Source organism: Cygnus atratus, unplaced genomic scaffold (assembly GCF_013377495.2).
Source record: "Cygnus atratus isolate AKBS03 ecotype Queensland, Australia unplaced genomic scaffold, CAtr_DNAZoo_HiC_assembly HiC_scaffold_224, whole genome shotgun sequence".
Lineage (NCBI taxonomy): Eukaryota > Metazoa > Chordata > Aves > Anseriformes > Anatidae > Cygnus > Cygnus atratus.
In genome coordinates, this window is record NW_026109817.1 from 1 (window position 1) to 22,204 (window position 22,204).

A 22,204-nucleotide genomic window follows, 5' to 3' on the forward strand; every position below is an offset into this window, starting at 1 on the left:
CTGTGGGGGTGCACAGGGTCCTTTGGGGGGGGGCGGTGGGGGGCTGTGGGGGTGCCCAGAGGCTATAGGGGGGCTCTGGGGGGGTCCCTCTGGCATCCCCTATAGAGCAGCGTGGGGGGGGCTCCCCCCCTTCCCATCCCCGTGCCCCGGAAGCGTTCCCCCGGCAGGAAGCGGGCAGCCGGCCTGTGAGGGGGGGGCCACGCTCCCACCCCCACCCTGGGACTGCGGGGAGCACTGGGGGGGGGGGACACCAGGCCTCGCCCCCCCCACCTTCACCCCAATTAACCCTCGTTAAGTCACCCTCATTAACATCCCCCCCCCACCCCCCCCCAGCCACGCACCGGCAGGGCACCGCTGGACGCCGCAACGCCAGGTGACCCCCCCGGCATGGCCCCCCCGGCACGGCCACCGCTGGGGGGGGGGGGCCTGGTCGTCATCGTCACCACTGGGGACATCCTGCTGGGGGGGAGGGGGGGGGCATCCGTGGTCATCGTTGTCATCCTTGGGGACAGCTTTCTTTGGGGGGGGGTGACATCCCAAATCATCATTGTCACCTTTGAGGACGTCCTTTTTTTTGGGGGGGGCATCTCTGGTCATCACTGTCACCCTTGGGGACATCCTTTTGAGGGGGGGCATCCCAACTCATCGTTGTCACCCTTGGGGACATCCTTTTGAGGGGGGGGCATCCCTGGTCATCACTGTCACCCTTGGGGACATCCTTTTGAGGGGGGGCATCCCTGGTCACCGTTGTCACCCTCGGGGGCATCCTTCTTTTGGGGGGGGACATTTCTGGTCATCACTGTCACCCTTGGGGACATCTTTCTTTGGGGGGGGGGGGCATCCTTGGTCATCATTGTCATCCTTGGGGGCATCCTTCTTTTGGGGGAGGGGGCATCACAGCTCATCATTGTCACCCTTGGGGACATCCTTCTCTTGGGGGGGGGGGGCATCCCAAATCATTATTGTCACCGCTGGGGACATCCTTTTGAGGGGGGGACACCCCAACTCATCATTGTTACCCCTCAGGACATTTCTCCTTTTTTTTTTTTTGGGGGGGGGGGACAACACACATCAACTCATCATGGGCACTACTGGGGACATCCTTCTTTCGGGGGGGGACAATCTTCGGTGGGGGACACCCCTGGTCATCACCATCACCGTTGGGGACACCTTGGTTCATCGTTGTCACCCCTTGGGGACATCCCTTCTGGTGGGGGCGGGGAGCAACACCTCAACTCATTGCTGTCCCCTTTGGGGACACCCCTCCGTGCGCCCACCACCTTTGGGGGGGCACCCAACTCATTGTTGTCACCCTCGGGGACACCCCCTCTGCTCAACCATCACATTTCGGACTGGGGGGGCCACCTCAACTCATCGCTGTCCCCATCGGGGACGTCCCCGCCGCGACGTAGGCACCGCCTTGGGGCCACCATGGCCACCGACTCGGGGGACCCCGGCAGCACCGGGGACCCCGAGAAGCCCCACGGGACCCCCCTGGAGGAGCCCCCCAACGCGCCGGAGAAGACGCGGTTCGTCCGGAAGAGCGTGGAGATGGTGGAGGACGAGCGGGCGTCCCCGTCCGACGGCCGCGGCGATGCCGGCGGCCGGGAGAAGGCCAAGCAGGAGATCGAGGAAGAGGCGGAGATGAAGGCCGTGGCCACCTCGCCCGGCGGCCGCTTCCTCAAGTTCGACATCGAGCTGGGCCGGGGGGCCTTCAAGACGGTTTTCAAGGGCTTCGACACCGACACCTGGGTGGAGGTGGCCTGGTGCGAGCTCCAGGTGAGGTCCCGCGGGGTGGCCGGGTGCGGGGGGGGGGGCACGGTTGGGTGCACGGCATCGCCCTTGGTCCTTCGTTAAGCCGTCGCGTCGTTAACGATGCGCCCGCTGATTTGGTGGCTTTGTCAGCGAAACCTTTGCTGGAGGCAATGATCCTCCGACTTCCCCATGAAGCCAATGTTTGGGTCCTCAAATTCATCTTGACTCCCTCTCCTGACGTCCAGGAACCTCCAAAATTGGCCACAAACCCTACAGTTGGTCCCTCAAAATCATCTTGAACAGCCCCAAAATCAACAATTCTCCAAACTGAACAGTGAACCCTACATTTGGCCCCTCAAACTCATCTTAAATCTCCCCTAAAATCAACGAATTCTCCAAATTGACCATGAACCCTACAGTTGGCCCCTCAAACTCCGCTTGAATTGCCCCCCGAAACCAGCAAACCTCTGAAGTTGGCCCCTCAGATTCCTCAGGGGGACCCCCCCGTAGTCAGTGAACCTCCCAGTTCACTGATGAACCCCAAGTTTGGCCCCTCGACCTCGTCAGTGATCCCTCCAGAGCCAACGAACCTCTAAATTCACTAATCAACCCTACGGGTGGCCCCTCAAATTCATCTCAAACATCCCTGGAGTCAACAGTCCTCCAAATTCTCCTATAGTTGGCCCCAAAAACTCATCAAGCGAGCCCCACCAAGGTCAGTGAACCTCCAAATTGAACAACGAACCCTACAGTTGGCCCCTCAACGTCATCTTGAACCCTCCGAAAGTCAACAATCTCCAAATTCACCAGTCAGCCTTGTAATTATGCCCTAAAAACTCATAGATCCTTTCATCAAAACCCTCAAACTTCTCAATTTATCCATCATTTTGTTCTTCAAATTCGTTGCTGACACCCCGATTTACAAGGTACCCCTCCAATAACCCCCAAAATTTGTCGTCAAAGCCTCAGTTTGCCCATTTACCCACTAAATTCGTTACTTAAGCTCTTTGGCTCGTTGTCCCTGTCGCGTTCCTCAACCACCTTACAAAATTAATCTGTGAAAGCCTTAAATTCATCTTCCCTCTCCCCAAACCACTGGTGAGCCCCACTTTCCGCGGCATAACCCCCCCTCGCCCCCTCCCCAGGACCGCAAGCTGACCAAGGTGGAGCAGCAGAGGTTCAAGGAGGAGGCGGAGATGCTGAAGGGGCTGCAGCACCCCAACATCGTCCGCTTCTACGACTCGTGGGAGTCCACGCTGAAGGGCAAGAAGTGCATCGTCCTCGTCACCGAGCTGATGACGTCGGGCACCCTCAAGACGTGAGTCGGCGGTGGGAGGGCGGCGCTTCGGGGTGGCGGCACGCAGCAGGACGAGTCGCCCCGTCCCGCCTGCAGGTACCTCAAGAGGTTCAAGGTGATGAAGCCCAAGGTGCTGCGGAGCTGGTGCCGGCAGATCCTGAAGGGTCTCCACTTCCTCCACACCCGCACCCCGCCTATCATCCACCGGGACCTCAAGTGCGACAACATCTTCATCACCGGCCCCACGGGCTCCGTCAAGATCGGCGACCTCGGCTTGGCCACCCTCATGCGCACCTCCTTCGCCAAGAGCGTCATCGGTAAGCCGCGCCGTGCCGGTGCCCGTCCGTTGGCCAACGGTCAACGGCTGACGGCGGCCCGTTTGCCCCCCAGGGACGCCGGAGTTCATGGCGCCGGAGATGTACGAGGAACGTTATGACGAATCGGTGGACGTCTACGCCTTCGGGATGTGCATGCTGGAGATGGGCACCTCCGAGTACCCCTACTCCGAGTGCCAAAACGCCGCCCAGATCTACCGCAAAGTCACCAGCGTGGGTGCTCGGCCGCAGGCGGCGCGTTCCCACGCCTTGCACCGGGGTGGCGGTGGTGGCATCACCCGGGGGTTCCTCCGCTTGTAGGGCATCAAGCCAGCCAGCTTCAACAAGGTGACGGACCCGGACGTGAAGGAGATCATCGAGGGCTGCATCCGGCAGAACAAGGCGGAGAGGTGGGAGAATCGGGGAACCCACGGGGACCCCCCTGTATCCCACCCGTGGCCCACCCCGTGGCCCACCCCGTGTCCGACCGTGCCCTGGCTCGCAGGCTCTCCATCCGGGACCTGCTGAACCACGCGTTCTTCGCGGAGGACACGGGGCTGCGGGTGGAGCTGGCGGAGGAGGACGGGGGCCTCGACTCCTCCCTGGCGCTGCGCCTCTGGGTGGAGGACCCAAAGAAGCTGAAGGGGAAGCACAAGGACAACGAGGCCATCGAGTTTAGCTTCAACCTGGAGTCCGATGTCCCCGAGGAGGTGGCCTACGAGATGGTGAGTGGCACAGGGCGCGGGGATGAGGTTCTGAGGCTGAAACTCCTCTGAGGTTGGCTCTTGAACCACCCCAAAAACTCAATGAACCTCCAAGTTCACTGTGAATGTGATGGTTGGCTCCTCAAATCAGGGCTCCTCCCAGTTCACCTATGAGCCCTATGGTTGACCCCTCTAACTCATCTTGAACCCCCACAAAGTCAATGAACCTCCAAATTCACCATGGCTGACCTCTCAAATTCGTTGCTGAGGTCCTCACAAAGTCATTGAAGCTCCAAATTTACTATGAACCCTACGGTTGGTCCCTGAAACTCAACTTAACCCCCCCAAAAAAATCAACGATCTTCCCAACTGGTTTGTGAACCCAACGGTTGACCCCTCTAACTCATCCTGAAACCCCTAAAAGTCAATGATCCTCCAAGATCATCAATGAACCTTGTGGTTGACTCCTCTAAGTCATCCTGAACCCCCAAAAGTCAATGAACCTCCAAGGTTGACCCCTCTAACTCATCCCAACCCCCCCAAAAGTCAATGAACCTCCAAGATCATCAAGGAACCCAACGGTTGCCCCCTCAAACTCGCGTAGAACCCCCCCAAAGCCAATCATACTCCAAGCCCACCATGCTCCGCTCCCCACAGGCCTCCCCGTTCTCCCCCACCAGGTGAAATCCGGCTTCTTCCATGAGAGCGACTCCAAAGCCGTCGCCAAATCCATCCGGGACCGCCTGGCGCTGGTGAGGAAGACGCGGGAGAGGAAGCAGGCGGAGGGCCGGGGGACCGTCCCCGAAAGCGAGGACACCGAGGTGGACCAGCACGTCCGGCAGCAGCTCCTGCGGCAGCAGACCCCCGCCACTGGTGAGAGACCCCCCCCACATTGTCCCCAACTCTGTCCCCATCGTGGTGGACCCCAAAATTTGCACAACGCTGCTTGGACCACAGCTGATGTCCTCTTGGAGAACAGTGCTGGATCGGAGGCCACCGGGTGCTACCAGGGGGTAGGTGGCTCCTGAGGACACCCACGGTCCCCCAACCTTGTCCCCGTGACCCAACCTTGTCCCCTTGACTCAACCTTATCCCCTTGAAGCCACCGAAGCCACCGCTGCCTCTTGTCCCACAGGTCCCCTTTGGCACGGAGGGGATGGCGCCGGATGTCCCCACAGTGCCACCACCACCCGTGCCACCAGCCTCGTCCCAGCTGGAGGCCACCAACGTGGATGGGCAGAGCCGGCCTGGTGGCCCCGTCACCGGTGTCAGGGGGGACGCTGGCCAAGCAGTGACACCGGTGGCAGGGGCAGCGAGGGTCCAGACGGCTCCCGGTGCACCGGGGACAGTGATGGGGATGCCACCGGCTCCAGGGATGCCACAAGCTCTGGTGATGCCACCAGCCCCAGGGATGCCACCAGGTCAAGGGATGCCACCGGGTCAAGGGATGCCACCAGCCCCAGGGATGCCACCAGTCCCAGGGATGCCACCAGTCCCAGGGATGCCACCGGGTCAAGGGATGCCACCAGCCCCGGGGATGCCACCAGCCCCAGGGATGTCACCAGCTCCAGGAATGCCATTGATCCAAGGGATGCCACCGGTCCCAGGGGTGCCACCGGCTCCTGAGATGTCATCTCAGCTGGTCCCTGGCATGCAGCCACAGATGGCCACAGGGATGCCACAAGCTCTGGTGATGCCACCAGCCCCAGGGATGCCACCGGGTCAAGGGATGCCACCAGCTCCAGGGATTCAGATGGCTCCTGAGATGCCACCAGGTCAAGGGATGCCAACGGGTCAAGGGATGCCACCAGCCCCAGGGATGTCACCAGCTCCAGGGATTCAGTTGGCTCCTGAGATGCCACCAGTCCCAAGGATGCCACCAGCCCCAGGACTGCCATCAGCCCCAGGGATGCTACCAGCTCCTGAGATGCCACTGGGTCAAGGGATGCCACCAGGTCAAGGGTTGCCACCAGCCCCAGGGTTGCCACCAGCCCCAGGGATGTCACCAGCTCCAGGGATTCACTTGGCTCCTGAGATGCCACCAGGTCAAGGGATGCCACCGGGTCAAGGGATGTCACCAGCCCCAGGGATGTCACCAGCCCCAGGGATGTCACCAGCTCCAGGGATGCCATCAGGTCAAGCGTTGCCACCAGGTCAAGGGATGCCACCAGTCCCAGCGATGCCACCAACCACCGCGATGCCACCAACCACCGCGATGCCACCAACCCCAGCAATGCCACCAGCCCCAGCGATGCCGCCAACAGAGGCCACCCCACGGGACGTCCCCGGCGTCCCCGACCCCACCACCGCCAAACCCGACCGCAGCCGGCAGCGCCGAGCCTCCTGCCCGCGGCCGGACAAGGGTGCCCGCTTCCAGCTCACCGTCCTGCAGGTCAGTGTGGGGACATGGGACAGGGCGGGGGGGACACGGGGACACCCCGGCACTGTGCCCATGCCCCTGCCCTAGGTCTCGTCCCCGGGGGACAACACGGTGGAGTGCCAGCTGGAGACGCACGACAGCAAGATGGTGACCTTCAAGTTCGATGCCGACGGGGACGCCCCCGAGGACATCGCTGACTACATGGTGACCCCCCCCGGAACCCCAAAAAAAACCCTCGACCTTCCTCCAAAAATCACCCCAAAATCCCACCTAAATCCCCAGAACCCCTCAAAGCCTCCCCAAATCCCTCAAAGCCTCCCCAAATCCCTCAAAACCTCCCCAAACCCTTCAAAGCCTCCCAAATCCTCTTCAAAGCCTCCCCAAACCCCCTCAAAACCTCCCCAAACCCCCTCAAAACTTCTCCAAAATCCCTCAAAACATCCCCAAACCTTTCCAAACCTCCCCTAAAGCACACCAAACCTCCTCAAAATCTCCTCCAAACCTCTCAAAACCTCCCCAAACCCCTTCAAAATCTCCCCAAATCCCTTCCAAACCCCTCCCGAACCACCCCAAACCTCCTCAAAGCCTCCCCAAATCCCTCAAAACCTCCCCAAACCCCCTCAAAACCTCATAAAATACCTCAAAAAAAAAAAAAACCAATCCCCCCCCCCCAAAAATCCTTTGCATCCTCCCCTCAAGGTCGAGGACAACTTCGTGCTGGAGGCTGAGCGGGAGAAGTTCGTGGAGGAGCTGAAGGCCATCGTGGTGCAGGCGCAGGGGCTCCTCCGCCCCCCCGCCTCGGACCCCCAGGTGCCCCATGGGCCCCCCCAGGGCGAAAGCGTCCCCCACTCGTCCCCCATCGGCCGGTGGAGGTTCTGCATCAACCAGACCATCCGCAACCGGGAGGTCCACGGTGAGCGGTGATGGGGTGGCGGGAGGGGACGACGTATCGGGGACAACAGCGGATGACCCTGGTGGGTGTCCCCTTTCTCGTGGGGGTGTCCCCATGTAGGTCCTGGGGGGCCACCGCATGGACGGAGGGCGATGGGGACGTCCTGCACTGAGCAGGATGCGGCCGTGGAGCAGGGCGTGCCATTGGGTGTCACCGGACCCCAAGAGTTGGGTGTCCCCCAAGGCTTGGGGACAATCGTCACCGGGACCCAAGAGTTGGGTGTCCCTCAAGGACCGGGGACAATTGCCATCGGACCCCAAGATCTGGGTGTCCCTCAAGGCTTGGGGACAATTGTCACCGGACCCCAAGAGCTGGACGCACCCAGGGGACCGGAGGTGACAGTCACCGGGCACCAAGAACTGGATGTCCCCCAAGGGTTGGGGACAATCATCACAAGACCCCAGGAGCTGGAGCCGGTTGTCACCGCACCCCAAGAACCAGCTGTCCCCCAAGGCCTGGTGACAATGGCTACCCATGCTTGGGACCTCGATGCACCCAAGGGACCAGAGATGATCGTCACTGCACCCCAAGAGCTAGGTGACCCTCAAATGTTGGGGGCAATTGTCACTGGTGCTTGGGACCTGGACGCACCCAAGGGACAGGAGGCGATTGTCCCCAAACCCCAAGAGCTGGGTGTCCTCCAAGGACTGGGGACAATCGTCACCGGACCCCAAGAGTCGGGTGTCCCTCAAGGCTTGGGGACAGTCATCAGGGGACCCCAAGAGTTGGGTGTCCCTCAAGGCTTGGGGACAATCGCCACTGGAGCTTGGGAGCAGGATGCACCCAAGGGACCAGAGACAATCGTCCCCAAAGCCCACGGCGATGACTTGGGTGTCCCCCAAGGACCGGGGACAGTTGTCACCAGTGCTTGGGACCAGGATGCACCCAAGGGACAGGAGGTGACCGCCACCCACCCCCAAGAGCTGGGTGTCCCTCAAGGACTGGGGACAACTGCCACCAACGCATGGGACCCGGAGGCACCCAAGGGAGCCAAGACGATCGTCACCGCACCCCAAGACCTGGATGCGCCCAAGGGCCTGGAGATGATTGTCCCTGAACCCCAAGAGTTGGGTGTCCCTCAAGGACCGGGGACAATCGTCACCGGACCCCAAGAGTTGGGTGTCCCACAAGGTTTGGGGACAGCCATCAGTGGACCCCAAGAGTTGGGTGTCCCTCAAGGCTTGGGGACAATCGCCACCGGACCCCAAGATTTGGGTGTCCCTCAAGGCTTGGGGACAATTGTCCCCAGCACTTGGGACCTGGACGCACCCAAGGGCCCGGAGATGATTGTCCCCGGACCCCAAGAGCTGGGTGTCCCCCACGGTTTGGGGACAATCCCCACCGCACCCCAAGAGCTGAGCGTCCCCCAAGAACCGGGGACAACCGCCTCCACCTCTTGGGACCGTGCCGCACCCAAGGGACCCGACGAGCTTGGTCCCCAGGACCCGGAGGAACCCAAGGGCCCCGAGCAGGCCGTCGTGGGTCCCCAAGCCCCCGATGTCCCCCCCGGGGCGGTGACACCCGTGCCCCCCCCGGCCATCCTCACCCTGGACCAGCAGCTCCGCACCCTGCTCTACCCCGAGGGCCACCGCGATGTCCCCAACCTCCGGCCGCCAGTCCCCGGACCCCAAAGTGAGTCGGGACCGGGGGGGGGGATATGGGGGTGGGGGGGGTGGGGTCACCTCACCTTGCCCCCTCCCCAATTCCCACAGGACGCTCCCCCCGGAGGATATTTTGGGATCCGATTCCACTGCCCCCGCCTCAAAAACCCCGTCAGCAAGAAAACGTGGAGCCGGAAATTAAAAAATTGGGCGCGACGCGCCGCCGCCCTCGGGGGGGGGCGACCCCGACCAGGTACCTCCCCCCCCCAAAAAAATTCCCCTCCCCAAATTTACCCCCCCCCAAAATCCCCCTCCCCAAATTTTACCCCATCCCCAAATTTACCCCCCCAAAATGCTCCCCAAATTTACCCCTCCCCAAAATCCCCCTCCCGAAATTTTACCCCCTCCCCAAATTTTGCCCCCTCCACAGATTTTACCCCCTCCCCCCCCCAATTTACTCCCCTCTTCCCCATCATTTTGGTATTCGGGGCAGGGGGGGTGGGGGTGGGGAGGGGGCACAAGCTCAGCCCCCTCCCCCCCCCCCCCCCCCGTCCCCTGGGTCTTTTTTCGGGCAGGGGAGGCGGAGGAGAATTTTGGGGACCCCCCCTCCGGAGCGGATGGGGACCCCCCCCCGGGGGGAGTGGAGATGGGGGGCGGCCAGCGGGGGCGCCTGCAGGTGGGTAAGGGGGGGGTGAGCGGGTGGGGGGACCCCCAAAGTGCCCCCAGGGACCCCAAAATCACCCCCATGCACACCAAAATCACCCCCAGGGACCCCAAATTTGCCCCTATATACCCCAAAATCGCCCCCGGGGACCCCCAAATTGCCCCCAAAGGACCCCAGATTGCTCCATAGGGACCCCAAAGTGCCCTAAACTGCCCTATAGCCCCCCCCAAACTGCCCTATAGCCCCCCCCAAACTGCCCCCATAGTCCCCCCAGGTGCCCCTTGGGACCCCAAAATACCCCATAGACCCCCAAACTGCCCCCATAGCACCCCCAATTCCCTCTTGGGACCCCAAAGTACCCCACAGCCCCCCCAAACCGCCCCTATAGCCCCCCTAAGTGCCCTTTGGGACCGCAGAGTCCCCCATACACCCCCAAACAGCCCCCATCGCCCCCCCAGGTGCCCCTTGGGACCCCAAACTGCCCCATAGCCCCCCGATATCCCCCTTGGGACCCCAAGCTCCCCCCAAACCGCCCCATAACCCCCCACCCCCCCAACATCCCCTCCCTCCGCAGGCCTCCCCCTCCAGCCCCACCGAAGCCCCCAGCGGCGTTTTCCCCCCCCTGGCCCCCCCGAGCTCCGACAGCGACCCCCCCCCAGGACCCCCCCTTTCCCCGCGCCCCCCCCGCGCCCCCCATCTCCAGCAGCAGCGACGGCGGCGACTCGGAGGACGAGGGGCTGCGGGCCGAGCTGCGGCGCCTGCGGGACAAGTAAGGGGGGGGCGGGGGGCACCGAAATTTTTTGGGGTGCCCCCCCTATGTCCCCCCAAATATTTATGGACCCCCCCCCCAAAAAAAAAAAAGGCACATCCAGGAGGCGGCGGCGCTGCGGGCACGGCAGCAGCGGGAGCTGCGGGAGCTGCAGGGGAGGCTGCGAGCGCGGGGAGCCGGGGGGGGCCCGGGGGGGGCGCCCCCAAATCCGCCCCCCCCTTGCGGCCCCTCGCCAAGGAGGGCGAGGGCCAGGGGGAAGGCGAGGGGAAGGGGCCCGGCGGCGGCGCGGGCAGGTTGGTGGGGGGGGCCGGGGGGGGGGTTGGGGGGTTTGGGGGGAGTTTTGGGGGGATTTGGGGGGATTTGGGGGGAGCGGGGGATTTAGGGGGAGCGGGGGAATTTGGGGAGGGTTGGGGGGGCTTGGGGGGGCCTGGGGGTTTGGGGTTTTGGGGGGTCGTTTGGGGTTTTGGGGGATTTGGAGGGAGTGGGGGATTTTGGGGGGATTTGGGGGGATTTGGGGGATTTGAGTGTTTTGGGGGGGTTGGGCGTTTGGGGGAGTTTGGGGTTTTGGGGGGAGTGGAGGATTTAGGGGTTTTGGGGGCATTCGGGGGTTTTTGGAGGATTTGGGGCGTTTAAGGTGGATTGGGGTTTTGGAGGGTTTTGCGGGGGGTCGGGGGGGTTGAGGAGGGTTTGGGGATTTGGGGGTTTTGGGGGGGTTTGGGGGGGCTGGGGGCTTTCTCATCCTCTTCCCCCCCCCCCCCAGGCCCCCCTCTCCGGCCCCCCCCGAAGCGGGGGCCCCCCCCCGCCGCCCCCCCCCGCCTCCCGGACGAGCGGCCGATGGAAGCCCTGGGGGGGGGGGCCGGGGGGGGGGGCGGGGGGGCCCCCCCTCTCTGCGCACTCCCCCCCTGCCCCCTCCGCCACGGTGGGGCCCCCCCCCGGCGCTGCACGACTGACTCCGCACCCAAAATCGCCACCTTTCACCCCAAAACCACCCCACCTCCATTTTGTGCCCCCCTTCCCTCTTTATAGCACTCCCCCCCCCCCATTTCTGCCCCCAAACGGCCTCATTTCACCCCAAAATGGCCCCAATGAAGGCCCCAAACCTGCCCCTCTTTTGAGCCCAAATCCCTCTTTTTTAACCCAAAACGTCTGTGGAGAACTGGAGCACTCCCTCGCACCCAAATTCACCTCATTTCACCCCAAAATTCACTCCCGGGGCCATCGTGGTGCTTGTGACCCCCCCCCCCCCCCAAACCACTCACTCAACACTAGAATTGACGGTTTTCACCCCAAAACCCACTCTCCCCCTCCCCCCCCAGTCCACGGGGGTGCGGGTTTGAGGCTGGGATCCCATTTATTGGTCTGGACTGGTGTTACTGGTCGCCCCACCCCCTTTACTGGTCCGTACTGGGGTAACTGGGCGCCCCCCCTTGCATTTTTGGGTCATTTCTTGGCATTTTTTTTTTCCACCCATCTACCTCATTTCACACCCTCCCACCATCCCGGCGAGGTTTTTTGGGGAGAAATCCCGGGAGTTCGCGTTCGGGGGGTGGGGAGGGGCCCTGAGTTGTCTTTTCTTTTGGGGAAGAATTGTTTAAAAAGTAGAAAAAAAAAAAAAAAAAAAAAAAAAAAAAGAGGATAAAATAAACGCGCATCCGGACACGGCCGTGTGGGGGCGGGCGCTAGGACCCGGGTGCCGCGCCGCTCCCAAGATGGCGGCCGCGCCGCGCCGCCACTCCCAAGATGGCGGCGCCCACGCCCCGGCGGGCGCCCTCCTTGTCCTTCCCAAGATGGCGCCGCGCCCTCCCCAAGATGGCGGCGCGGGCGGCCCAAAATGGCGGCGCGGCCCCGCCTCCTCCTTCCCGTTCCGCGTTTGAATAAACTTTATTGGGAGGCCGGAGCCGGCGGGAGCCGCGGCGGAGAAGGCGGCGAGGCCGGGACGGCGGCCGGGACGGCGGCGGGGGCGGCGGGGACGGCGGCGAGGCGGCGAGAAGCGAGCCCGGGGGCGGCGGCCGGGCCTGAGGCCTAGCGGGGCGGCTGGGGGCGCGCAGGCCTCGCGGGGAGCTCGGGGCCTGTAGGCCGCGGGGGGGGGGGGAAGGGCCCTATAGGGTTCTGTGGGGGGGTGTCCCGCGGCCCTATAGATCCCCAGGGGTGGGCACGGGGCCCTATAGGTTCCTTGGGGCCGGCTCGGGGCCCTCTAGGCCTCTACGGGGGCCCTGTAGGCCGCGGGGGGAGGGCCGGGGTCCTATAGGGCGAGGAGACCCCGCAGCCCTTTCGGGGGGGTCCCAGGGCCCTATAGGGTTGTGGGGGGCTTATAGAGCCGGGGAGACCCCAAAGAGCTTCTGGGGGAAGCCTTGGGATCCCATAGACTCCTTACGGGGGGTGTAGGGGTTCTATAGAGCAAGAGAGACCCCCCCCAGGCTCTTTTGCGGGGCTCACAGCACCCTATAGATCGTTTAGGGGTGCCTAGGTCCCTATAGACTTTCTAGGGGGGCGCAGGGCACTATAGATCCGAGGGGAGGGTTCCTCCTGAACCTATACAGGGGTTTGTCCAGATCCCACAGGCTCAGCTGCCCCCGTCCCTATAGAGCAGGAGGGACTGGTTCCCTATGGGGGCCCTATAGAGCGGGGGATCCCCTATAGAAAACTCACGCGAGCCCCCACAAGGGGTTTTCCATAGGGAGAGGGGGGGGAGGGGATTGGGGGGGGGGTGTCTATAGGAGCCTCCATCGATGTCCCGGGCTGGGAGGGGATCTGGGGGGGGCCTATAGGGGCCTATAGGGGCGGCCATGGCCTCGGTGCCCGTGTACTGCCTGTGCCGCCTGCCCTACGATGTCACCCGCTTCATGATCGAGTGCGACGGCTGCCAGGACTGGTTCCATGGCAGGTGGGCGCTGGGAGGCACTGGGATGGACTGGGAGGGGAAATGAGGGGCACTGGGAGCAGTGGGAAGGGACTGTGAGGCGCTGGGAAGGGAGCGGGGGGCACTGGGAGCCATGAGGAGGGAACTGGGATATACTGGGAGGGACTGGGAGGGGAATTGAGGGGGACTGGGAGTCACTGGGAAGGGACTGGGACCAACTGGGAAGGGACTGGGGGGATTGGAAGCCACTGGGAGGGATCTGGGATATACTGGGAGGGAAACTGAGGGGCACTTACGCCACTGGGAAGGGACTGGAGCGTACTGGGAGGGATTGGGAGGTATGGGGGAGCAGGGGACTGGGAGGGACTGGGAGATGCGGGGGGGGCACTGGGGTAATTGGGAGGGACTGGGGGGCTTGGAGGAATCCGAGTTCCTGTGCTACTGGGATTAACTGGGAGGGACTGGGAGTGCGCGCGGCGGGTACTGGGCTGTACTGGGAGGCACTGGTGACACCGTCCCCGCAGCTGCGTGGGGGTGGAGGAGGAGGCGGCGGCCGAGATCGACCTCTACCACTGCCCCCAGTGCGCCGTCCTGCGGGGGCCCTCCGTCAGTGAGTGCCGCTACGGGGTGTGGGGGGCCGGGGGCCTATAGGGGATATAGGGGACCCCCGGCGTGCGGGGCTGTACAGGGCTGGTTGTCCTCTCGGGGGCCCTATGGGGCTGTAGGGGACTGGGGGCAGGCCCTACGGTCCTGTATGGGGCGAGGGTTTTATGGGACTGGGGTCGTGTGGGGCCGGGAGGGGGTCGTATAGGGGTGGTTCCCCGATATCGGGCGGTATGGGAGTGGGGCTGGGCCGTATGGGACTGGGGTTGGGCTGTATAGGGCTGGGCTTGGGCTGTATAGGCAGGTGTTGGGGTTTATAGGGCTGTTTCCTTCCCTTGTAAGCATTATGGAGATCATATGGGACCAGGAGGTTCTCCTGGTCCATATAGGACCATATGGGACCGGGGTTGGGCTGTATGGGGCCATATGGGACTGGGGCAGGTTGGTGTGGTCCATACGGGGCCGGGGTTGGGCCTTGTGGGACCACGCTTCCTGGCCCTGTATGGGTCCATACGGGCCCTGTATGGGTCTGTATGTGCCTGGCACGGGTCTATACGTGCCCCGGACCGGTCCATACGTCCTCACCCTATAGTGAAGCGTCGCCGGGCCCCCCCGAAACCGGCGCCGGTGGATGTGGATGCGGGCCGCCCCGTGCGCACCGGCAGCGCCCAGTTCGTGCGGGAGCTGCGGGGCCGCACCTTCCCCAGGTGAGTGGCACCTATAGCACCCGGCCCTATGGGGCCCTATAGGGCCCTGCGGTGTGCTGGAGCTGCTGCATGGTGGCGTATGGGTGCTGTATGGGTGCGGGGTTGGGTCCTATAGGGGGTGGCTCCCTCCCAGGCATGGCGTGGGGTTGTCGTCTTCCCTCCCCTATGGGCGCTATAGGGGCTGGGTAGGTCTGTGAGGGCCTTGTAAGGGTGGTATGGGAGGTGTATGGGCCTTGTGGGGGGGCTGTGGTGCAGTTTTAGGGCGATATAGGACCTATATGATCTTAGGGGGCAGCGTAGCAGTCCCACCAGGGTTGTATAGGGGCTCCATACCCTTGTGAGGCTCTTTAGGGGCTCTGTAGACCTCTATAGAGATCATAGAGTTTATTGGGATTCTTAAAGAGCTCCATGGATCTCTATAGAAGCTATAGGGTCTCTTGAGAGTCCGTAGATCTCTATAGGGGTTGTAGGATCTCTTGGGCCCCTATGGGTCTCTATAGGGGCTGTAGCATCTCTTGGGCTCTACGAGTCTCTAAAGAGGTTGTAGGATTTCTTGAGGCTGTATGGATCTCTATAGTGGCTGTAGGATTTCTTGAGATTGTATGGGCCTCTGTAGGGTGGTGTATAGGATCTCTGGGTGCTCTGTGGGTCTCTATAGAGGCTATAGGATCTCTTGAGGCTTTGTGGGTCTCTATAAAATCTATAGGGTCTGTTGAGGCTCTATGGATCTCTATAGAGGCTGTAGGATTTCTCGAGGCTCTGTGGTTTTCTATAAGGCCTATAGGGTCTCTTGGGACTCTGTGGATCTTTTGAGGCTCTGTGGGCCTCTATAGAGCCTATAGGATTTCTTGGGGCTTCACGGCTCCTGTAGGGCTCATTGGGGTTCTACGGGAGCCTCTTGAGGTTCTGTGGGGCCCATGGGGATTCTATAGGTCCCGTAGAACCTCCTGGGGTTCGGCAGGGGCTCTGTGGGTCCCAGGGGAGGCCCTGTGGGCCTCTGTAGAGGCTGTAAAACCTCTGGAGGCTCCGTAGCTCCTGTAGGGTCTCTTGGGGCTCTATAGGGACGTTATTATGCGTGCCATGGGGTCCCATAGGGCACCTCGAGAAGCTCCACTCTCTGGAGATCCTACCAAGACCCTATAGCATCTATAGAACCCACGAGGACCCCCGCACTTCTCTTCTTCCCCCCCAACACCCTCCGTAATGCCCCCCCCCCCCCCCAGCGCCGACGAGGTGCTGCTGAAGCCCAGCGGGGCGCAGCTGACGGTGGAGTACCTGGAGGAGAAGACCTTCAGCGTCCCCATCCTGGTGGCCCGCAAGGAGGGGCTGGGCATGACCTTGCCCCCCCCCACCTTCTCCGCCCGCGACGTCGAGCACTACGTGGGTGAGCTTTGGGGTCGGCGTCCCCCCCCCCCCCCCCCCCCCCCAAAAAAAAAAAAAAACAACCCTTTTCTGACCCATTTTTGGTGGGCCAGGAGCGGAGAAGGAGATCGAGGTGATGGACGTGGGGCGCCAGGTGCCGCTGAAGATGAAGCTGGGCGACTTCGTCACCTACTTCTGCGGCACCCGTCGGGACCGCGTCCTCAACGTCACCGGGCTGGAGTTCTCTGACACACGGTGAGGGAAAGCCCCCGAGGCCTCCTGGTGGTCGTGGTCATCCTTGGGTTCCTCCTGGTCATGGTTATCTCCGTGGCTTTGTTGGGGTCCTCCTGGTCATGGTTATCTCCACGGGTTTGTTGGGTTCTTCAAGGTCATGGTTATCTCTATGGCTTCGTTGGGGTTCTCCTGGTCATGGTTATCTCCATGGTTTCGTTGGGGTCCTTCTGGTCATGGTTATCTGCACGGCTTTGTTGGGTTCTTCAAGGTCATGGTTATCTCCATGGTTTCGTTGGGGTCTTCCTGGTCATGGTTATCTCCACGGCTTTGTTGGGGTCCTCTTGGTCATGGTTATCTCCGTGGCTTTGTTGGGGTTCTCCTGGTCATGGTTATCTCTATGGCTTCGTTGGGGTCCTCCTGGTCATGGTTATCTCTATGGCTTCGTTGGGGTCCTTCTGGTCATGGTTATCTCCATGGCTTCATCGAGGTTCTCGAGGTCATGGTTATCTCCATGGTTTCGTTGGGGTTCTCCTGGTCATGGTTATCTCTATGGCTTCGTTGGGGTTCTCCTGGTCATGGTTATCTCCATGGTTTCGTTGGGGTCCTTCTGGTCATGGTTATCTGCACGGCTTTGTTGGGGTCCTCCTGGTCATGGTTATCTCCATGGTTTCGTTGGGGTCCTTCTGGTCATGGTTATCTCCATGGCTTCGTTGGGGTTCTCCTGGTCATGGTTATCTCTATGGCTTCGTTGGGGTCCTCCTGGTCATGGTTATCTCCATGGCTTCATCAAGGTTCTCCAGGTCATGGTTATCTCCATGGCTTCGTTGGGGTCCTCCTGGTCACGGTCATCGCTATTGTTCCCCTACTCACCCATGGGACGTCCTTGGTGTCCTCCTGGTCACTGTCACCCCCATAGGACATCTTTGCTGTCCTCCTGTTCATGGTCACTCCCCTGAGATGTTCTTGGGGCCCTTCCTGGTCTTGGTCACCCCCATGGGACGTCCTTGGGGTCCTCCTTTTCGTGGTCACCCCAATGGGACATCCTTGATTTCCTCCCATTCACGGTCGCCCCCACGACACCCTCAGGTCCTTCTGACCCCGGTCACCCATGGGACACCTCTTGGGGCCCCCCCTTCACCTCCCCAACCTTGGTGGCCCCCCATCACCACGTCCCCATCAAAACCTTTCCCCTACCAAAAACCCCATAAATCCTACGCCCCCTTCCACCAAACCCCTACCTCCCCCGCGCCACATGGCCCCCCCCTACTGAACGGGGACCCCACCCCATAATTTCTGCCCCCGCCCCCCCCCCCAGGCTGTCGAACGTGGTGGAGACCCCCCGCATCGTGCGCAAGCTCTCCTGGGTGGAGAACCTGTGGCCGGGGGAGTCGGCGCGGGAGCGGCCGAGCCTGCAGAAGTTCTGCCTGCTGGGCGCCCGCGACAGCTTCACCGACTTCCACGTCGACCGGGGGGGGGCCTCAGCATGGTGCCACGTCCTCAGGGTACGGGGGGTCTTGGGGGGGGGGGGGGGCGCATTTGGGGGGGATTTGGGGTGGTTTGGGAGGGATTTGGGGTGGTTATGGGGTCTGTAGGGTGGATTTCAGGGGGGTATGGGGCTCTTACGAGAGTTATGAGGGTCTGTGGGGTGGGTTTGGGGTGGTTTGTGAGGGTTTTGGGGTGGTTATGGGGTGTATAGGGGGGATTTCCAGGGGGTATGGGGTGGTTACGAGAGTTATGGGGGTCTGTGGGGTGGGTTTGGGGTGGTTTGGGAGGGATTTGGGGTGGTTATGGGGTCTATAGGGGTGATTTCCAGGGGGTATGGGGTGGTTATGAGAGTTATGGGGGTCTGTGGGGTGGGTTTGGGGAGGGATTTGGGGTGGTTTGGGAGGGATTTGGGGTGGTTATGGGGTCTGTAGGGTGGATTTCAGGGGGGTATGGGGCTCTTACGAGAGTTAGGAGGGTCTGTGGGGTGGGTTTGGGGTGGTTTGGGAGGGATTTGGGGTGGTTATGGGGTGTATAGGGGGGATTTCCAGGGGGTATGGGGTGGTTATGAGAGTTATGGGGGTCTGTGGGGTGGGTTTGGGGTGGTTTGGGAGGGATTTGGGGTGGTTATGGAGTCTATAGGGGGGATTTCCAGGGGGTATGGCGTGGTTACGAGAGTTATGGGGGTCTGTGGGGTGGGTTTGGGGAGGGATTTGGGGTGGTTTGGGAGGGATTTGGGGTGGTTATGGGGTCTGTAGGGTGGATTTCAGGGGGGTATGGGGCTCTTACGAGAGTTAGGAGGGTCTGTGGGGTGGGTTTGGGGTGGTTTGGGAGGGTTTTGGGGTGGTTATGGGGTGTATAGGGGGGATTTCCAGGGGGTATGGGGTGGTTACGAGAGTTATGGGGGTCTGTGGGGTGGGTTTGGGGTGGTTTGGGAGGGATTTGGGGTGGTTATGGAGTCTATAGGGGGGATTTTCAGGGGTATGGGGTGGTTATGAGAGTTATATCGTGTATGGGGTGGGTTTGGGGAGGGATTTGGGGTGGTTATGGGGGTCTATGGGGTGGATTTCAGGGGGGTATGGGGTGGTAATGAGAATTATGGGGTCTATGAGGAGGGTTTGGGGTGGTTATGGGGGTCTATGATGTGGGTTTGGGGTCTATGATGTGGGTTTGGGGTCTATGGGGTGGTTGGGGAGGTGATGGGGGTCCATGGGGTGGTTTGGGGAGGTGATGGGGGTCCATGGGGTGGATTTTGGGGGCGCATGGGGTGGTTATGAGAGTTACGGTGTCTATGGGATGGGTTCGAGGGGCTCTATGGGATGGTTTGGGGCCACCTACGGGGACAACCACAAAAATTACAGGGATCTGTGGGGAGATTGACGGTTTCACGGGGCACATAGGGCGATTTTTGTGGGGCTCCGGAGCCCCTCGAACGCCTCCGGGGTGGGAAACGGGGTCTGTGGGGCAGGGTTCCTCTGCCCCACGGTTGCCCCCCCGGCTGCCCCCCCCCCGGCAGGGCGAGAAGATTTTCTACCTGGCTCGCCCCACGGCCGCCAACCTGGGGCTCTTCGAGGCCTGGAGCAGCTCCCGAAACCAGGGGCAGCTTTTTTTCGGGGACCAGGTGGACCGCTGCTACCGCTGCCCCCTCCGCCAGGGCCAGACCCTCTTCATCCCCACGGGTAAGGGCGGGGGGGGGGGGCAGCCCCCTTCTTGGGGGGCGTGTGTGGGGGTCTTGGGGGTCCCAGGACCATTCTGGGGGGAGTCTTGGGGGTCCCAGCCCCCTTCTTGGGGGGCGTGGGGAGGGGTCTTGGGGGTCCCAGGACCATTCTGGGGGGAGTCTTGGGGGTCCCAGCCCCCTTCTTGGGGGGCGTGTGTGGGGGTCTTGGGGGTCCCAGGACCATTCTGGGGGGAGTCTTGGGGGTCCCAGCCCCCTTCTTGGGGGGTGTGGGGGGGGGGTCTTGGGGGTCCCAGGACCATTCTGGGGGGAGTCTTGGGGGTCCCAGCCCCCTTCTTGGGGGGCGTGGGGGGGGGTCTTGGGGGTCCCAGGACCGTTCTGGGGGGGTTTCTGGGGGTCCTAGACCAGTTCTGGAGGAAGATTTGGGGTCCCAGCCCCCATCCTGGGGGGGTCTTGGGGGTCCCAGCCCCATCCTGGGGGGATCTTGGGGGTCGTAGACCAGTCCTCGGGGGAGATTTGGGGTCCCAACCCCCTCCCAGGGGGTCCTGGGGGGATCCCAGCCCTGTTTTGGGGGGTCCTGCGGGGGGTTCTGGGGGTCCTAGACCAGTCCTGGGGGGAGATTTGGGGTCCCAGCCCCTTCCTGGGGAGGTCCTGGGTGGGCCTTGGGGGTCCCAGCCCCATTCTGGGGGATCTGGGGGGTCATGGGGGTCCTAGACCAGTTCAGGAGGGGGATTTGGGCTCCCAGGACCACCCTGGGGGGCTCTTGGGGGTCCCAGCCCCTTCTTGGGGGGTCCTGGGGGAGGTCTTGGGGGTCCTAGACCAGTCCTCAGGGGGGATTTGGGGTCCCAGGACCATTCTGGGGGGCTCCCGGGGGGTCCCAGGACCATTCGGGGGGGTCGTGGGGGTCTTAGTCCCGTCCTGGGTGGGTTATTTGGGGGTCCCACCTCCTTCCTGGGGGGGCCTTGGGCGTCCCAGCCCCATTCTGGGGCATCCCGGCGGGGGTCTTTTTTGTCCCCCCCCCCATCCTGGAGCCATTTTGGGGGTCTTTGGGGGCTCTTGTGGGGTGGTGGTGGTGGGGATTTTTTGGGGGGGGGGGTCCCCGAGCCATCGTGTCCCCCCCCCCCCCCCCAAGGTTGGATCCACGCCGTGCTGACCCCCGTCGACTGCTTGGCGTTCGGGGGCAACTTCCTGCACAGCCTCAACATCGCCATGCAGCTCAAGTGGGTGGGGGTTTTTGGGGGGGGGGGGGGGGGCTTGGGGGGAGGTCCCGAGCACCCGTGGGGTGGTTTGGGGGGGTCCCGAGCACCCCCTGGGGTGATTTGGGGGGGCTGCGGGGCAGGTTGGGGGCACTTTGGGGTGGTTTTAAGGGTTGTTGGGGGGGCTATGGGGGTAATGGGGTGTTTTGGGGGGGCTATGGGGATAATGGGGTGTTTTGGGGGGGGCTATGGGGGTAATGGGGTGTTTCAGGGGAGGGTTTAAGGGGCCCTAAGCATCCGCTGGGGTGATTCGGGGGGGGGCTGCGGGGCATTTTGGGAGTGTTTTGGGGTGGTCTGGAGGGTTATGGGGTGGGTTTGAAAGGGTAATGGGGTGTTTTGGGGGGGCTATGGGGTGGGTTTGGGGGGGTAAGGGGTGTTTTGGGGGGGGCTACGGGGGGTAAGGGGCTGTTTGGGGGTGGGTTTGGGGGGTCTCTGGGCACCCACTGGGGTGATTTGGGGGGGCTGCAGGGCTGACTGGGGGCGTTATGGGGTGGTTTTGGGGGTTATGGGGTGGTCTGGAGGGTTATGGGGTTGGGGGGGTAAGGGGGTGTTTCGGGGGGATTTAGGGGTGGATATGGGGGTTTGGGGGGGCAGTTTGGGGGGGGCTGCGAGTACTTTTTTTTTTGGCCGAGATTTGGGGGCAACTTTGGGTCAACTTAGGGGGGTTCGGAAGGGTTGTGGGGGGGGGGTGGCTTTTACGGGGTCGTGGCGCAGTTCCGAGCACCTGGTGGACGTTTCGGGGGGGGCAGGGGGTGTTTGGGGGGGGCAGGGGGGGGGGCTCTGTGGGGTGCTATGGGGTGTTTTGGGGTGCTGCGGGGCGCAGGGCGTACGAGATCGAGCGGCGCCTGAGCACGGCCGAGCTCGGCACCTTCCCCAACTTCGAGACCATCTGCTGGTACGTGGGCAGGCACCTGCTGGACACCTTCCGAGGTGGGTCCGGGGGGGCGGGGGGGGGGTCCGGGGGGGGTCAGCCCCCTCCTGGGGGGGTCCTGCGGGGGGTCCCAGCCCTGTTTCGGGGGATCCCGGGGAGGTCTTGGGGGTCCTAGACCAGTCTTTAGGGGGGATTTGGGGTTCCAGGACCATCCTGGGGGGCTTTTGGGGGTCCCGGCTCCCTCCTGGGGGGGTCCTGGGGGGGTCCCAGCCGTGTTTTGGGGGATCCTGGGGGGGTCTTGGGGGTCCTAGACCAGTCCTGGAGGGATATTTGGGGCCCCAGGACCATCCTGGGGGGCTTTTGGGGGTCCCAGCCCCCTCCTGGGGGGGTCCTGGGGGGGTCCCAGCCCTGTTCTGGGGGATCCCGGGGGGGTCTTGGGGGTCCTAGACCAGTCTTTAGGGGGGATTTGGGGTCCCAGGACCATCCTGGGGGGCTTTTGGGGGTCCCAGCCCCCTCCTGGGGGGGTCCTGGGGGGGTCCCAGCCCTGTTTTGGGGGATCCTGGGGGGGTCTTGGGGGTCCTAGACCAGTCTTTAGGGGGGATTTGGGGTCCCAGCCCCTTCCTGGGGGGCTTTTGGGGGTCCCGGCTCCCTCCTGGGGGGTCTTGGGGGGGTCCTGGGGGGGTCCCAGCCCTGTTTTGGGGGATCCTGGGGGGGCCTT

General features: G+C 62.8%; 2 protein-coding genes across 2 annotated transcripts; both read left to right on the forward strand.

The window, feature by feature from the left end:
* Positions 1-1,431: 1,431 nt before the first annotated feature.
* Positions 1,432-11,773, forward strand: WNK3 (WNK lysine deficient protein kinase 3). Its single transcript, XM_050716710.1, has 15 exons — positions 1,432-1,779; positions 2,901-3,073; positions 3,149-3,369; positions 3,443-3,600; positions 3,688-3,776; positions 3,872-4,091; positions 4,751-4,943; positions 6,335-6,462; positions 6,538-6,654; positions 7,150-7,363; positions 7,586-9,034; positions 9,131-9,215; positions 10,371-10,436; positions 10,530-10,602; positions 11,753-11,773. The coding sequence occupies exons 1-15, from the start codon at positions 1,432-1,434 to the stop codon at positions 11,771-11,773; spliced, it is 3,555 nt and encodes a 1,184-aa protein (XP_050572667.1).
* A 1,449-nt stretch (positions 11,774-13,222) lies between these two features.
* PHF8 (PHD finger protein 8) lies at positions 13,223-21,545 on the forward strand (the record flags this gene model as incomplete). The annotated part of the gene is made up of 9 exons (XM_035572538.1): positions 13,223-13,320; positions 13,821-13,906; positions 14,492-14,606; positions 15,830-15,990; positions 16,082-16,223; positions 17,518-17,704; positions 19,201-19,363; positions 20,492-20,579; positions 21,439-21,545. Coding segments are annotated over exons 1-9 (1,147 nt in total), but the record flags the coding sequence as incomplete, so codon positions are not given.
* Positions 21,546-22,204: the final 659 nt, after the last annotated feature.

What these genes read in the sequence shown, in the direction of transcription:
- WNK3 (XM_050716710.1), top strand. Translation starts at nt 1,432, where the DNA reads ATGGCCACCGACTCGGGGGACCCCGGCAGCACCGGGGACCCCGAGAAG. An exon ending in TGGCCTGGTGCGAGCTCCAG is followed by an intron (nt 1,780 to 2,900) that starts GTGAGGTCCCGC and finishes CCCCCTCCCCAG; the next exon opens with GACCGCAAGCTGACCAAGGT. An exon ending in GCCAGTCCCCGGACCCCAAA is followed by an intron (nt 9,035 to 9,130) that starts GTGAGTCGGGAC and finishes CTCCCCCCGGAG; the next exon opens with GATATTTTGGGATCCGATTC.